This window comes from Galeopterus variegatus, unplaced genomic scaffold (genome assembly GCF_000696425.1).
Source record: "Galeopterus variegatus unplaced genomic scaffold, G_variegatus-3.0.2 Scaffold706, whole genome shotgun sequence".
Classification (NCBI taxonomy): domain Eukaryota; kingdom Metazoa; phylum Chordata; class Mammalia; order Dermoptera; family Cynocephalidae; genus Galeopterus; species Galeopterus variegatus.
In genome coordinates, this window is record NW_007726817.1 from 245,684 (window position 1) to 263,832 (window position 18,149).

General features: G+C 40.0%; 1 protein-coding gene across 1 annotated transcript in view; it reads left to right on the forward strand.

Moving 5' to 3' along the window:
• The window catches only part of NCOA5 (nuclear receptor coactivator 5), a 34,063-nt gene that overhangs the window by 13,633 nt on the left and 2,281 nt on the right, over positions 1-18,149 (forward strand). The window contains exons 2-7 of the mRNA XM_008571577.1: positions 2,629-2,695; positions 10,999-11,325; positions 12,810-12,946; positions 14,136-14,262; positions 16,103-16,302; positions 17,689-18,009. Coding sequence (XP_008569799.1) covers positions 2,658-2,695; positions 10,999-11,325; positions 12,810-12,946; positions 14,136-14,262; positions 16,103-16,302; positions 17,689-18,009 — 1,150 coding nt within the window. The 5' untranslated portion in view covers positions 2,629-2,657. The remainder of the gene's footprint in view (positions 1-2,628; positions 2,696-10,998; positions 11,326-12,809; positions 12,947-14,135; positions 14,263-16,102; positions 16,303-17,688; positions 18,010-18,149) is intronic.

Here is an 18,149-nt window from a genome sequence, read left to right on the forward strand (position 1 = left end):
ACAGCTCACAGGATCGCGCTGTCTCCTGTCACGGCCGCTCCAGACCCGTCGCCATCTTAGATCCCGTTATTTGTACTTTTGGTAGCTTTTCAATTCTTCTGCATTTCTGAACTCATAGGTTTTCCAGAAGTTCTGTGGCACATGTGTTAGGATTTTTTTGTATATGGGGATTGGTGGCAATGTTGATGGTTGTGTTTTTACAACTCTCACTGAAAACTCCCCTACCCTAACCTGAGCAATCCTCTTGGATATAAATGAGACTCTATCAAAAATTTCCAGATCTTATTTTCTCCATATCTCTGCCAAGATAGAAGTTTAAGGAACTCTTAAATAGAGGTGAACAACATAGTGTACTAAAACCATGCTAACCCCTAAAGTTGAAAAACTAGTCTGCAAGTTCTCTTTTTTGCAGAAGAAACATAAGCCATGCCATCCAAATATATTTGCTTTGGACTACTCAATGAAAATAGATACTAGGAGGCAAGTTACAATCATATAATCTTTAATGTTCTTAAAATCTTTCAGATAATTGCAAAATATTTTCACCAACTTCAAAGTAAAATATTTACCTCCTTCATTCTAACTAGAACCAGTTTTGCCCCAAAGGTATATCATACATGATGACTTTGCTCTCCCTGGTCCTATATGTAGGCACTCACAGAACTGGATGTAATTATACAGTGTAAATATTCCTCTTGTATGTGGAGGGCAAATTATAACATTAATAGAAACTTATTGTAGGTACCATATGTTCTGTATTCTCACCTAAATGTTTGCCGGGTCTAGTCAATGTTTAGATGAGTTTTCATTATTCACAAGACCATTTAATAATATATGGAATCCTACAGAAGATATGGTACTTCTTTAAAAGAAATCTATGTACACATACATAGTGTGTTCCAGAGATAATTTGAAAACTACTTAAATAATTAAAGACATCACATTTCTCTACGATTCATAGCCACCCTATACTAGAAAGTGGTAAAAAGTGAGATGACTAGTTCAGTAAGCCCTTCTAAACCTGAACTGATATTCTTCACAATTACATGTAAAAGAATTAGATATTCCCTACAAAGCCTGCTATTTATGATATATAATTCAGGCATTTGTGAACTTTAAGGGTTGTAAATTGTGAAAGAGCCAAGTGCATTACAATAGCTATGGTCAGATATTACTAGCCAAGGTCTTATATAAAAAATATTTCCTGGATTTTTTTAAATAGCAGGATTATATCCTGTGTCTGCTAAATTGAAAAGGTAAGAAGCAATTTAGGTAGCATATACTTCTCTGACTGTTTAGATTTATGTTATCTTCAGTGTTGTCAAAAGCCACTCTTCTCCTAGGCATAATAGAGACTTCTGATTTAAATGGAATTGAAGATCATTCTCACTTGAACAGGGACTCAAAAGTTGGCAACATTAGCAGGTTAAAGTCTGTACCAGACCTCTAAGTTTCTTGTTATTACTGTGGTCTTTCACGTGAGAGAAATCTGGTAGGGATTTTTTAAATGCGTAATTACTGTTTTAAAGCAGTCTAATTATGTGAGTACTTAATACCATTTGATGTCATTAGTTATGCTATTAATTCCTTAATATGGAACAAGGGGAACAAAACTACACTGCAGCAGAAAGCAGTTTTATTTCTCTACTTATCTGAAGTATGAAATATTTGATACATTTATCTTTGTCGTATAAAAATTGTCAGGTGTTATTTTGGGACATAGATTGGTATATTTCTTTAGATACCTCATCAATTCTTAGTACTCATACCTGGTGTTTTTATCATTCACTTCAATTTTTGTTAAGCAGGTATGTTTTACTTTTAGCAAAGCAGGTTTTAACCACACAAATTGGCTTTTCTATAAGCTTGTGCAATTCCACCATTCTCCCTTATCTAGTCGTATATGCCAGACTTCTCTAATGAAAACTTCTTATGAAGAATGTTTTATTGCCTAACCCTGCTATACCAAATGCCAATTCTTATTCTTAGGTGCTTATGTATGAAAGTTGTAGATGTTAACAGATCATATTTTTCATTTGTAAAAAATAAATTAATTTTCTTTCCTGCATCTCATCCTGGAAGATTCTATTCAGTGGAATGCAGCACAAGGCACACTGAAAGGAGGTCCTGCTTAATGGAATATTGGAAGTTTTAAGACAGTGGATTCCAGCTATTGTTTCTTCATAACATAAAATAGAATTATTTGCCTTTGCTCTCTCTTTTTTTTTGGGGGGGGGGGGTCTCCTTATCTTTTCCCTACTTTCCTCCCTGCAAAAAAAATCTTACACTTTGCTCTCCAAGAGTTTAGAAACAACCTACCCTACCCCTTTGGAGGGGGGAGTGTTAGGTTTAGGGCTTGGCAGGGTGTTAAAGCATTGACATGATCTGTTTTATACAAATTATGTGTTAGCTAGAAAACTGAGGGACATTCCTTTCCAAGTCATGACAATGTACTGCCTTAACTTAATAATAAAAATTGTCAAGTGACAGTGTGTCTCTGCTGAATGGATTTTCTTACAGCATCTGGTTGTCTTTGTAGTTTTTGTGTTGTTGCTTTCATTTGAAATGTGCTGATGATCTTGTTTTTATTCCATAGCATTGAACAGATGGGTTGATTATTCTTTTCAGATATTAATAAGGCAGCGGAAAGAAGAAATATGAATACGGCTCCATCAAGACCCAGCCCCACACGAAGGTAAAGTACCCTGAAGCAGTGAGTTACCTTGGGAGAGTTGGGCTCTGGGGAGTTAAGCCCAACTTCATACATCAAGGGTCTTTTCTCCCCCCCCAACAAATCAGAAACGCTCAAGCAAACAATAAGAACATGAACCTTGTGTGAAGGGCCTTGCTGCTTGTTTTAAACAAACACCAGGAGATGCAGAGGAAGCTTTGTGTTTTCGGTGGCAAACCCAGCAAGTTCAGCTTGCAACATGAGTTGCAGGCAATTGGAAGAGGAAAAACCTCTGTCTGTCCCCAGCTCACGTGTCAATGGGAACCTCCAGAGCAGGAGGAGTGCCCCATGGTCACTGGTGTGTGCCGTGCTGCACTGCAGCAGGCAGCAGAGATTCGACTCTTCATTCCAAATGGCTGCCGGTCCAGATGTTAACCCAGGTTTACGGAAAGTGCTGCTTGAGAGATTGTTGCTGTGCCTGTGCTGCAGATCCCCTGTTTGCTCGCTTGCTTGGGTTACCTGTTTGAGGGGAAATAAAAAGGGCAAAAACACTCCACCTCTCAAAAGTCTCCCTTTTTCTTAGCTTTGCTGGAAATAGGATTTTCCTAATATATTCTTACTTCCAGTATATACAAAAGAGATAGTCCTTGTGTGTACCCTCAAGATGTGCATTAAATTGGTTCTTTCTCTGAAAGAAGAGCTTTATTAATGTTACCATTTATACCAAAGATGAGTGTATTGTATCCAGACTTTCTGGCCCCATAGCAGCACACAAGCGGATGCATTGTATGCAGTTCTGTGTGGAATGTAGACAGATATGATATATTTCATATCTGATGTCTCTTCAAGGCCTGACTGGATATTCAATATGGATTTTGCCTTTGCCCTTAAGTAAAAATGCCAATTTTCCACAGAAACTACATACCACAGTAAACTACATTTCCTACAGTGAAACTGAAGATTGCTGAATACAGTGAATCCTAGTCTGTAATAGTAGCTTCGCAGGTCACCTGGGGATATAGCCAGCTGAGCACTTACACGTAACATAGCTGTACTACTTTGGGGCAAAAACACCTATATTTTGTTACTTATAGGAAAGAATGACTGCTATATGTTTTACATATATACCTACTTGGGTGTGAAAGGAGGGTATGTTCTAGTTACCAGGAACAGATTGCATGTCTACACTGTGGAGTTCAAGGAGACCCTAGGGGCAAGGTAGTGCTGCTTTCAGTTGGCTTCTTTGTCTCATCTGCCTGTGCAGATGAGTCGAATCTAACTTCACAACTACAGCTATACCACAACTGTCGGGTGGATGCCCTGGCCATCCATTGGTTTCACTGCAGAAATCAGGCATATACGTTGGTATTCTGTCAGTTTTCACACCATAAGGAATGCCTGCAGCTTGCAGGTAAATACTATGTTGGTTGATTTGTGTGTATGTGTGAGTATCATGAAGAACATAAACAAATCCTGCAGAACGTCAGCAGTTTCATATAATATCTGCTTCCAATGGGTTGCATCTAACCTTGCTGCAGATGTTGGGTAGGCCCATCTGTATTGCTCCTCATTGCCCAATAAACACGGAATACAGGTGGCTAAAAGTTTGCATCTAATAGAAATATGGGGCTCCCGTTGAAAGCTAAATGGCTTGAAAGGAGATATAGTGTGTGTCTACTTTCCAAAGAGCTCTAATGTGTATGTTTCTGGACTAGGTGGCTTACCAGAAGGAGTATAGAACTTGTAACTATAAAGACATTGACTCCACTAGTAAAATTCTGCCTGTCTCTGTTGTCTACATGAGGCTTGTGATCTCTTCATAATGTTGTCTGTGTGTTTCTGCAGGAAAAACAAAAACAGGGCACATTGAAGAATAAAGAGTAGTTCCTGTTTCTATTATGGATTGAGAAGGCTATTTTATATCATCCTATTAATGATACTTAACCAAATACTTTTAACGTTTCCATTTGATTGTAGACTGTCGATATTCAACAAACGTTGCAGTGTGTTGGGGAAATAACAAGCTCCCCTGGTTGGAATCCAATATAGCCATTGCCGGAGCATTAAATTAAAAAGATTAATTTCATCCCAACCCAAAATGCAACTCCATAATTTCATCTGTAAGGGAAGAAATAGCTTTATGCTTTTTCTTCCTTTTTTAATTACCCACCCCCCCCAAAAAAAAAAACATACAAACGACATTGGAAAAGGGCCTTTTAAAATGAGCTCCTTACCAGATATGTAAATGTAAATATACAAGTCACCTTTATATACCTTTTAAAATATCACCTTCCTCAGATATAAATTCTAAAATGAGGTTGTTTGAGGTGTGGATAGAGTAGTGGCTTTGTGCTTTTTTACAGTCAACAGGAGGGACAGCTAGGCTAATTCAGATTCCTTTTAACAATCAGTCTTCCATTTGGTGATAAGTTCCTAACTGGGTACCTCAGCATGTTATTTAACATGATGTAGTTCCATACAGTCAAGTTTATTTGCTTCAGGGAAGAAGAATGGTCACATTTAGTAAAGTCTGCTCTGAGCCCCATGTAAAACTTGAGCAGAGAATGCCAACTTTTTTTTTTTTTTTTTTTAAAGATGACTGGTAAGGGGATCTTAACCCTTGATTTGGTGGTGTCAGCACCACACTCTCCCAATTGAGCCACAGGCCAGCCCCCAACTTTTTGTCTTTAAAAAAATACCCCAAGCTAGACAAGTTGAACATGGTATTCAAAGTAGAGCATTAATATTTTGATTCTTGTCCCAATTATGCATTATCTCTTAAGATATACCAGTAGGGCATAAATAAAGTGCAGTGAGTAAGCAGGATGGGTGAGTGGTTAACCTGGAAGGTGCTAATCATTTCTCTGACAGTGATCACTGAGTAACTCTTTGGGTGAATGCTTCTAGTCAAAGCCTTGAGGTAATTCCAAATGTACCAGTTTTTTTTGACAAAAACAACTTTCTTCATTTGGTAGCCCTAATCATTTTATGTGCCTCCAGCCATAAGGATTGCATCATTCACAGGGAAAAAAAAAAACACTGTACCTATAGCAAATATTTCCTTAAGTTGTACTTCTACATCTTAAGTACTTTCTACTTTTAATAAGAAAATTGTTTTTAAGCATGCTGGCAAGACCTTTGTAACACCTTGTTTTACTGGACTTTAACCTTGAGTGTCAATACACCTAGGTATCTTTGGGAGTTTTCACAGGATTAACACCTCTTCATATATCTCTGTACCACAGTTCTGCTGGCTTTGCTCTCTGTTCAGTAATGTGCCTCCCTAATGACTCCATCTATCAGTGTGTAATTCTGACAGTATTGGCCCAGCCAAGCACAATACTCTGCATGAGAGTTTCCCACTCTGTATCACATATCAGCCTGGATTCTTACTATTTAACCCTTGGACCACTTCACTGGACTTCTTTGAGTACATTGCATATAGTTACCATTCAAGTTGATAGTAGGCATTAGTCCTTCAAAGACTGTATCATGACTCTGGTTGTGCCTTAGATATTCTTAGTTACCTTCTTCAGCCCAACACCTTGACCATCCAGGTCTTGGAACATACCCTTGTGCACATGTGGCCTCCGTAAGACTGTAATTCCTAAACCTTCCTGTATGACCTAATGAAGAACAAATAGAATTAGCTTGTCTACATCAAAGCTCTGCAGACGATCTTCCCCCTATATTTGTGAAGTATATTAATTCTCATACCTCTTGTTGAAAGTCATTAGGGGTTGGCTCATCAGAAATAACCTGGCTGTAGACAGTTTTCTATATGACCTGAGATGCTTTCTGCTTACCACAGGGCCTTAATTCCTTTGATTACTGCTTGCTCTTTGGATGTGAGACAGCCCTAGCTCTAGGTTTGCCTCACAGTTAAAGATTCCAGGCTGTGATTACCTGTGCACTAACACTTGAAGAAGAGTCATCAGTTCTCAGCAAGTGCCACCTCTACCAACAGAAAAGTCATATTTGTGCTTGAGAAAATCATCAGCATGCTTCCTAGGAAGAAGCTTGGGTACTTGTAAAATTTGGATCTTTGAGGTATGATATCTTATTGTACCCCATATCCTACCTGCACCTAATGGCAAAGTTCTGCACAAATCTGTTGTCTCTATTTCTGACAGTAGCATGGAGTGGGGGATCAACATCACACAGAAGCCAGCCATTTACACAGTGATATTTGCGGACAGAAGTTTTAAGAGCTGATGAAGCATTTTTTTCTGGGTCAAAAAAAGGCCCTCCCAAGGAAAATGTTCTAGTGAACAGAAAGGAAGAAAGAAGATACCTCTGCACTTGATCTTAGCCAAAAGGCCGAGAAGCGATAGGAGATACCTCTGAAGAAAAGAAAGAAAAGGACAGGGGCCTTCCTCCCTGAACTTCCGTATAGCCAAGACCAAAGAACATCATCCCAGACCTGAGGTTTCAGTCTATTGCTGAAAAGAAGCTCAAAGTTCATCAGAGTCTTCCAGGATGATCATCTGTCAGTTCTTACTCTGTAGGCTCTCAAATGTCTAGTCTACACATTCCTTCAGTCCCCAGGAAAAGAAGCATTTCCGCCAGAAGCACATCACTTGCCATCGGAGCCATGGTTTTCACCTTCATCCATCCTTCCCTTACCTCTTAAATGTTTCCCAAAGATGTGACTAAATTTCCCTCAAGGCAAAGAGCATTTGCCTTTTTTTTTTCCCCTGCTGAATTGATGAGGAATTTACAGCAGAATTTTAATTGTGTTTGCCACCTGCCTTCAGTTTGTGGACTCGAGTGTTAAAATTTATTTAACCACTGTTCAGTTTTTAGTCTCTAATGATGTGGTTGGTACCTGAGGGTATGCTCTATTTGGTTTCCTTTAGCAAAAATCCTCTGGTGCCATGGGATGATATTGTGAACCTTATTATGTTCCAGAATCCTGCTTCTAACCCACTTGTATGAGGTCAAGCATCTGATACAGGAGGCTGTTGTCTCTGCACTCTGAATTCTGCACACCGTACCACTGTTTTGTTAGCTGTGTTCTTGTTTTGAGAAAGATGTTGGGGCCAGCAGTAGGAGCCCTTTTGTTCTGAGGAGTTCTTTGGGTCCTAAAGTGACCTTAAAGGGTTTTTTGTTTTGTTCTTGTCTCCAGAAGAACAGCAGTCTGCCATAGTGTTCACCTTTTGGAGAAAGGAAAAAAGCTTTGCTTTTTCATTTTAGAGAATTTTCTTCTCTTTTCCTACTTCTACCATGCCTTTGGTTTTTTTTCCCTTGTGAATTCCTCTTTTACATTTTTTTACCCAAAAGGCAATGGAGAGGGAATTAGTTTTGTTGCACATGGACTTTAGATACTTTGAGGGAAGGGGTGGGGCTCGCCATCTCAAACTGGAACCCTGAACCCAGACTTTGTGAATTTAGGGTAATATTCAACCTGCAGGGATGGACTCTGACAGGTAAGTAAGGTTTTTTCAATGGATTCAAAAGAATAACCAAATACTGCATTTATAATTGTCTAAGGTTGTGAATAACATGCTGTGACATTGTGTTCTTATCCACATCTCCACCCCCATTTCTACCAGCCCAAGGCTTTGTGTGTGGTCTGTGGTCTGTCAGGTTCATGATATCTCAGCCCTGATTGCCAAGAACACTTGAAATCTGATTCCACCTCTAATGACTACTTCTAACTGCTCCCCAAGGCAGGTTTATCCGCTGATCTTTAATAATCCAAAAATACTTTCAGTTGTCCCTTCCAATTGGATCCTGTTTGCCCACATTATATACTCCATCAGATGTTACACGTTAGGAGGATTATGTGACATAATAGAAAAAGTCAAAGTAAGAATCTTGATTAGTCTGCATTTTTTCCTAATAAGAAAAATAATGTTTCACTGTTTTTGTTTAAATTCCCTGGTCTGCCATATGTGTGCTCTCACAGAGCAAGATTTCTAGTGAACCTTAAATATATGACAAGGACTTTTCATAATAGCAAAATTGGCACTTAAATTGTTTTTGCCATTCCCATGTGAAGGAAGTGAAATTGAGGTTTTCTGCCAAGCGGATGGGGTTGTGTTGAACACCTAGTATGTGTAATCATGGTAGGTGACAAAAATATAAACAAAACATGGTGACCACTCTTGAGAGATTTGCAGTTTAAGTAGGATAGTTCAATTCATTAAACATTTACTGAACTCTGTGCTGTGTCTTAGGGGTACAAAGCCTTCATGAGAGCTTATTATTTTGTAGGGAAGCCATGTAAACAATTACTCAACTGTGTGATAAGTACAGTAATAGAAGTATGGGCAGGAGCAAGATTCACTCAACATATTTATAGAGCATCTACTATGTGTCAGACATTCTTCTACTATACATAGTGGGTTTATAGTGCAGAATCAAACTGGTACAGTCCTTGTCCTTGTGGAGCTTGTGGTCTAGTAGGGCAGACGGATATTAAACAAGTAAATAAATATGTAATGTCAATTTGTGATAAATGACATAAGTAAGAACAAAGTGCTGTGGGACGATTTAGGGACAGAGGTAGACTTTTTAACTAACAGAATCAGGAAGAGGGATATTTATATGCTGAGGGCTTGAAACTAAGTGTGGGTCTGTTCCTGCTGCTCCCGTAAAAGGATCAGGAAAGACCTTGGCTAATTAAGCTGAAAGGCCAGAATAACAGGAGAGTGGTGAACTAGGGAAGAGGGTGTGATGAGATTGAAGACAGGAGTCAGTATCATGGAGGACCTTCCAAGCCTTGGTAGCGATTTTAGATGGAATTCTTAATACTGAGGGAAACTAGTGAAGGATTTTACCCATTTAAAAGATTACTCTAGAGTGTTCTTTCTGGAGAAAGAAAAGAGGCAAGAGCAGGAATGCTGAGACTACCTTAGAAAGCTCTTGCTGTAGTTTGGGGTGAGATGATTATGGGTTGGCCTTCAGTGGCACCAATGGAGGTAAAGAAAAATGGGCACAACTGATATCCGTTTTAGAGAAAGAATGAACAGAATTTGGAAATGTGGTTGGGAATATGGAAGAGGCTTTAAAGGATGACATCCTGTTTCCTGGCTTGAGCAACCAAGTAGGTGGATGTGCCATTTACTGAGATGGGAGGACTGGAGGAAGAGCATATTTGCTGAGGAAGATCAAGAGTTCAGGGCAGGTTTTACAGAGGAGGTTATCCTTAAAGTGGATCAGACATAACACATTGTCATAGAAAGATAGATACCAGATCAAGATGAGTAATAGAGATAGAAAGTGCTCTAAAAGTTGAGTGGAAGGACAGATCAGTAGTTACTAGGAAGGGTAGAGAAGGTTTCTTGGAAAACATGGGACATGGAATTGCCTGTGATAATTGGGTGGTACTTGGATTAGTGCAGGAAGAATATTGTAAGTAGAGAAACCATATGAACAGGAACATTGAGACATATATGTCATGTGAGTTAAGTCGTAAGAACACCTTAAGTAGAAAACAGGAAGTTGAATCAGGAAATGGAGAGGAGATAATAGTTAGACAGGGGCCAGATTTATTATAGAAGGGTGCCCAAAGGCATGACAGCCAATTGGTAATGAGTAGAAATTTGCATGTTAGGATGGTTAATCTGGTATTTATTTATGTGTTGAATGAATTGAAATACAGAAAGTTGTTTTGATTTTGTTTTTTGAAGATTCTTGTTGGTGCCAGCATAGAAATTAAAGGCTTGGATTAGACTTGTAAATCCAGTGGGAATGGAAAGAAAAAAACACAAGATTCAAATGACTTAATAGGGACAGGGGAAAAAGAATCAAAGTTAACTTCCAAGAATTTAAACTTTGGTGATTGGGAAGATGATTTTTGTCAGAAGTTGAAAAAATCGGGAATGGGACTGATTGTATGAGAGTGTACCATTTGCTTTTTTTTTCTTGAGTCTTGCCCCTTACTATGTCCCACAACTTTTTCCCCCTTGTAAAGTCTCTTTAAAACAAGTCTGGTAGGAGAAAATAGGTTCTAGGGGAAAGACACTTTGCACTTTGAGAACCTGTTGAAATTGAGATGACAGTTATAATAACTGCTTAAGTAATTCCAGATGACACCCTGAAACCTGATGAATACTGTTGCCCCAGTCAAAACTTTTGGCTTTAAGTCAATGCATTCTTCCTTTGACGTCCTAACCTTTTGAGAATCTAGAACCTACTAGGCTTTATTTACTGACCACCTGGATGACTGTTCTTAAAATTTGAGTCATGTTCTCACTGTTTGGCTGTTGTGTTTTATTAGCGGAAAATGCTTGGAGGGTGGGGGCTTTCTCCTATAAAGAGCTGAAGGGTTGGCTACCTTCAATTTCTTTATCTTAGCATTTTTTTGGTACCTCCCACAGGGATCCATATGGCTTTGGAGACAGTCGAGATACAAGGCGTGATCGATCCCCAATTCGAGGAAGTCCAAGGAGAGAGCCCAGGGATGGCAGAAATGGCCGGGATTCCCGGGATAGCAGAGACATTCGAGACCCCCGAGACTTGCGGGACCACAGAGAGAGCAGAGACATTCGGGATCACAGAGACAGCAGAAGTATGCGTGATGCTCGGGACATGAGGGATTTTAGAGACTTCCGTGATCTAAGAGACTCTAGGGATTTTAGAGATCATCGGGACCCTGTTTACGACAGATATAGAGACATGAGAGACTCCCGAGATCCTGTGTACAGGTACTTACACAGCCATTCTCTTTCTTTTTTGCAACACTCATTTTTATGTCTGTTCTGCTGAACTAATTGAAAGCTCTGTAAAGGCAGTGACTTTATCAGCCTTGTATTTCCAATGTCTATCAAGTGGTAGATGTGCTGCTCGGTAAATTTTGCTGAATATGTGAATAGTTGATGAATTATACTTAGTGAATGAATCTGGGTCTCTCCCTGTGGCCTATGAAAGTCAACATTGTGCAAATGGAAAAAGATGGAGTACAAATTGTGTTGGCAGTGCAAAACAGAGAGAGATACACAAATAAACAATAAATACATGAAAAGATGCTTGACATCATTAGTTGGTAGGGAATGCAAATGAAAGCCACAATGAGATAACATTTCACACCTACTAGGATGTCTATAAAAAATTTTTAGAAAACACAGAAAATAACTAGTGTTGGCAAGGTGTGGAGAAATTGGAACCCTCTTGTATTGCTGGTGGGAATGTAAAATGGTATAGCCACTGTGGAAAACAGTTTGGCGTTCCTCAAAAAGCTAAACATAGAATTACCATAAAATCCATCAATCCACTCCTGAGTATATTCAGGAGAATTGAAAAGGGGTACTAGGATAGTTGTACATGAATGTGCATAGTAGAACTATTCACCATAGCCCAAAAGGTGGAAACAATTCAAACGTCCATCAGCAGATGAATTTTTTTAAATGTGATATATCAAGGGTTCAGATATAATAAAACAAAAAAATAAAATAAAATGTGGTATATTTATACAATGGATTATTCTGCCGTAAAATGGAATGAAGTTCTGATATATGTTACAACATGGATGAACCTTGAAAACATTATGCAAAGTGAAATAAGTCAGACAGAAAAGACAAATATCATATGATTCCACTTATGTGAAATATTATGCAAATTCATAGAGACAGAAAGTCAATTAGAGGTTACCAAGAGCTGGAGAGAGGGGGAAAAAGGAAGTTATTGCTCCATAAATACAGAGTTTCTGTTTGAGGCGATGAAAAATTTTGGAAATCAATGATGATGATGATTATACAACATTGTGAATGTAATGCCACTGAATTGTACACATAAAAATAGTTAAAACGACAAATTATTATATATATTTTTTACTACAATTTTTAAAAAGCACAGGGAAGGGAAATTGGAGGACAGGACGGAATGATTCCTCAAAACCTAATATCAAAAATTACTACCAGTTATTTTACATTTATTACTATGCTGAGTGCTTTCTGTATATCATCTCTGTTCATCCCCCTTTCATTTTGTGAGACAGGTTAACTCAGTCATAGCCACGGAGCTAATAAACAGTGAGTCCCAGATACAGACCTTATTTGTCTAATCCCAAAGTCCTATGCTTTACTATGCTTACGTCCTCAGAGGGGAGTGGGTCTTGAAGAATTCTCTATATCTGATGTTGGCAGGACAAGACAGAGTTTTTAACTTGGTGAAAATTTACTTAACTTTTCAGAAGAGAAGGTTCTTATGACCGATACCTGCGAATGGATGACTATTACAGGAGAAAGGATGACTCTTACTTTGACCGTTACAGAGATAGCTTTGATGGACGAGGTCCTCCAGGCCCAGAAAGTCAGTCTCGTGCAAAAGGTACAGTAGCAGAAACAGTCTATTCCTATTACGAGTAGAACACTTTATAAAAGAAAAAGGAAACAAATAACCAGTACGTCAACTGAAAAGGGACTAATGACTTGGCTAGGCACTTCATTAAAATAAGAAAATAGCCTATGAATGTGTAGAGGACGTTCCACTTAAAAATAATTTTTAAAATGCAAATTTGAGAGGTAAAATGCAAATTTGAGAGGCTGCCGGTTAGAGCGCAGTGTTATAACATCAAAATCAAGGGTTCATATCCCTGTACTGGCCAGCCACCCAAAAAATAAAATAAAATGCAAATTGGTACCATCATCTGGTTTAGTCATTCAACAAGAAATAAATATGAAATTCCAACGATAAGAAATGAACAAAAGATTGGAGATGAAGATGTAAAGTGCATGCTTTTTGCCCATTGACCAGATAACTATGGCTACATGGGTTTTTTGCTCATTTGTTTGTTTTTAATTTTTACCTAACAGTGTCTCTTTTTTAGGTAAAGAAAAGCATGTTTTTTAAAAGCCTGGTCTTTCTCAATACATTTTTAAAGATTTTTAAATTGTTTCATACCTGGCCAAGTTGAGATGTTTAAGAACCTCATTTTTAATTTGTTACAAAACTTTATTACTTTATTTTTTCCCCCAAAAAAATCTGCAAAAATGCAAACTAGAATAATCAAGAAATACCATTTTCACGTTGGCTGAAATTAAAAAGAATGACAATACCCAATGTTGACCAAGGTGTGGAGAAACAGGCACTAAATGATACACCTCTGTGGAAATATAAATTATTAACAGCCTTTCCAAACTTTCTAGAAGGCAGTTTGACAGTGTATATCAGATGAAGCATTAAAATAGTCATGTCCTTTAATCCAACCATTCCATTTTGATCAATTTATAATAGTAAAAGTAATACTGGTTATTTTGGGGAGGTAGACTAGAGGATTAATTCAAAGAGTATTTGTGTGTTATGACCTTTGCCTACAAGTAGTTCAGGATTCAAAATAAAGTCTGTAACTTGTTTTTACAGAAAGGCACGGTTGGGCTGGCCAGTTAGCTCAGATGGTTAGAGTGCATTCTTGTAATCCTTGTAACACCAAGGTCATGGGTTCAGATCCATGAACTAGTCAGCTGCCAAAAAGAAAGGCACAGCCCTTACTTCAGTTTCCCCTGGTGGTATCTTGCAGAGCGTTTGAAACGTGAGGAACGGCGTAGAGAAGAGCTGTATCGTCAATATTTTGAGGAAATCCAGAGACGCTTTGATGCTGAGAGGCCTGTCGATTGTTCTGTGATTGTAGTCAACAAGCAGACTAAGTAAGAACCCTTTGAATATTTCTTCCCAGTAAGGAGAAGGGTCAGAAGAGAAAATCAGGCCCCTGCTTGGCAGCTCTACACACTGAAGTTGGGCTGTGTATCCTGGCATTTGCTATGCTTTGTTAGCCAGAGTTCTTTCATTTGTAGGCAACAGAAAACACAATTCAAACTGGCTTAAGCCCAAAAGGGATATTTTTAGTTTGCTTAACTGGGAAGTTCAGGCTTGGCCACATTCAGGGTCAAACCATGTCATCATGTCTCTGTATTGGTCATTCAGAACTGCTTTCCTTAGTGTTGCCTTCATTCTCAGACAGGTTTTCTACTTGGAAAGACAGAGTGGCACTGGCCCCAGACATGTGTCTTCTTAGCTTAGCAAACGCAGTGGAAAGAGAGCTTCTCTTTCCCAGTGCTTCTACCTAAAGTCCTGGAATTGTTTCTCATTGGACTGACCTGGCTTACTTTCCCATCCCTGAACTTCTCACTTTGACCGGGGGTGGGAATGCTCTGATTGGCCAGTACTACATCATATGCCCATCGCTAGAGCTAGAGGTGGGATTAGCCTTGTGGAACCACGCAGACTGAGAGTGGGAGAGGGAGTAGATGGTGATCAAGCAAAGCAATAGATGCCCTCTTCATAGGACAACCCAAATCCCTAATACTTTGGGAGGCACATGTACCTGCATTTGTCAGCCAAGAACCAAGCCTTCTTTGTGAAGTGCCATGGCCTTGCAGAACTGTTAGACAACCATGTTAGCCAAGCCGGAGTTCACAGAACCATTTTACTCCACCTCTGTTTTACATTCTCTCCTTGAAGAGGTATAGCAGAGAAGCAGAAGAGAGTGTAGCAGCTTACAGGCTTGTCAGTAGCTATGTTCCTTTCCCCAGGTGGTTATTAAACAACTTCATGTATTTTCTAGCAGTTTGGGGTTAAAGAGCTAATTTTAAGGCAGTGACTAGGGAAATAGGTGTTGAGACACCAGGCAGCAGGCAGAATTCACAGGCTTTGGGCTGTCTTGTCCAGAGATAGACAAGGGCATTGCCTTAACTGTAGAGAGCTTTTTGTGAACACATGATAATAGCTATCATTTTCTGAGCACCTACTTTGTACTACTACACGCTTGGGGCTTCACATAAATTATTTTTAGTCCTCACAGTAATCATATTACATGTGTAGTCATTCAGCAGTTTTTTTGTATGTATGGCATATGCTAGCGACTGGGGATATTAATAAGCAAACACACACAGCTCTTTCCTCTTGCAGAGCTTATACCTTAGTTGGGCAGATGACAAAAGTAAATGTATAGGTGATGAGTCCTATGAGAAGAGAATATCAGATCTAATTTAGATTGGAGGGAAGGTCAAGGAAATGACATATGAACTGGTAAAGAAACTGAGATTTGTAAGAGGTAAAGGGACTTTTGCTTAAAGCTTCACAACTTTGCAAATAAATGTTAGGGCTGGACCCAAACCCATTTTTCTAGCATTAAAAGCCCATGCTTTTCCCACTGTGTTATGCAGCCTTCCCAAAAATAAGTGCCACAAGTTTTAGACAGCAGGATGGTGTTAAAGAAGGGCCATTGGGTTAGAGAATTAAGAGAAGGACTTGGATATCACACACTGTGCTGTCTGCAACTTTTAGTGTGACCTCCGGCAAGTTCAACTGTTCTGAACTGATATAAAGAAAGGGAATTGGTCTAGGTCCTTGGAGCCCGAAGAGGGAGCTGGGAGTGGTGTAGGATTTGAGTTCTCCATAGCAGCACATGCAGCTAGCTGAGGCACAAGCGTGTACATTTGGAGTTGGTCAGGGAGTGCTCACCTGGATCCTGTTTATTTTTTACAGAGATTATGCTGAATCTGTGGGGCGGAAGGTGCGAGACCTGGGCATGGTAGTGGACTTGATTTTCCTCAACACAGAGGTGTCGCTATCACAAGCCTTGGAGGATGTTAGCAGAGGAGGATCTCCTTTTGCTATTGTCATCACCCAGCAACACCAGATTCACCGCTCCTGTACAGTCAACATTATGTTTGGAACCCCACAAGGTATGGAGGCCCAAGTGGGTCAAAATCCCAGAGGTAATCACTAGTCCATTAATTTGTTTATGCCTTACTCATAAGAAGTAGGATTTGGGTAAATGATTCATGTTTCTTGGCTCAAATATGGTAGCGCCCTTCTCTAAGTACACTGGAGGAGACTTGCAAAGTCATATTTATTTGTCTGATATTCTCTCGGCATGTACCGTTCTGGGCTTGCTATCTATAACACTGTACTTGGCCATTAGGTATATACATTGGAGTGTCGGCAAATGTTTAACAACCATTTCTGCAGTAAGGAGAGAGATTTGTAAATTTGCTGATTTCCATTGTGTAAATATTCTACCATGTGCCATTTCAAGCCACCAACATGAAGTCACAGAAGGTAGGGTTAGAAAGAATTGCACACTAGTTCTCACCAGAGAGATCTGACTCCAGCACACTGCTAGTGCATACTACACTGAATGTGATAGTGTAGCATATCACCCACCTTCCTAATGGGGGACAGAGAATATAACAGGCTGTTGGGATATTCTTTGTAAGAGCACTGGAGAAGTGAGCAGACTGCGAGAACAGGAAAGAGGCCCTGACCCTTTCGAGGCCCAGGGTAGATTCCTTCAAGTCCTTCCTGAAGTAGCTTTTAGTACTTTGAGCCCAGAGTGTTGAGACTCAGCCAAATGATGCCCTGCTCGTTGCCCTTACAGCACAGACTTTTCCTTTTCACACCATACTCAGGATCTCTTTGCGTGACTGGTTACATCTAAAATCATAGAATATATAAAAATCACTAGTGGGTCATTTGTCTTTCTGAGGAATAGTCCTCACAGTGTGTAAGGACAATTATATAAGGTTCTGAGAAGTCTTCTCAACACTCTGTAAAACATATTGCCCATATTGTAAGGAAAGGAGGTTAGTTAGGGTCACAATTTGATCTTAATCCATGACTTTTGAACTGATGAATTCAAAAACAGTAGGCCAGCTCTGTCCTGAGGAGCACAGTGGAGAGCCAAGCTTTACAGAGGGGCTTTTTCACCTCCTGCTGCTGGCCTAGAGACTGTTGGGTCTGCCTCCTGTGGTTATTCCCCACATGGTCTGTTGGAATCTCTGGGAGGCTGTCATGTTTCTTTGGTTTTTACCAGAAGTCTGTGATCTAGGAATTCCCCGCAAAGAACCAGCTCTGTACAAAGGTGCAGGTTCCCCACCAAAGTTATCTATTTACCTCTCTTCCTGACCTTCATCTTCTTTCCCACCCTACCCCACTCCCAATCTCAAGGCTTTTTGTCACCAAAATGGTTTCCTTGCTGGTTTGAGGTTGGGAAAGGTTTGGTGGAGTGCAGCAGGTGGGCACTAAAATTTGTCATGGGAGAAAATAACTCATGTCATTTTCTCCTGCAGAGCATCGCAACATGCCCCAGGCAGATGCCATGGTGCTGGTGGCCAGAAATTATGAGCGCTACAAGAACGAGTGCCGGGAGAAGGAACGTGAAGAGATTGCCAGACAGGCCGCCAAGATGGCCGATGAAGCCATCCTACAGGAGAGAGAGCGAGGAGGCCCTGAGGAGGGGGCGCGTGGGGGGCACCCTCCCGCCATCCAGAGCCTCATCGACCTGTTGGCAGACAACAGGTACCTCACTGCCGAAGAGACTGACAAGATTATCAACTACCTGCGAGAGCGGAAGGAGCGGCTTATGAGGAGCAGCACCGACTCTCTGCCTGGTGAGCTACGTGGCAGGGCCGAGGTGAAGTTCTGACTCTGCATTTCTTTAATCCCCAGGCTCTGTTGGGAGGGTGACAGGCCCAGGGCTCTTTGGGGTGGGTAAGGGAAATGAGCCCATCCCTTGGGTTCTCCTGTGGGC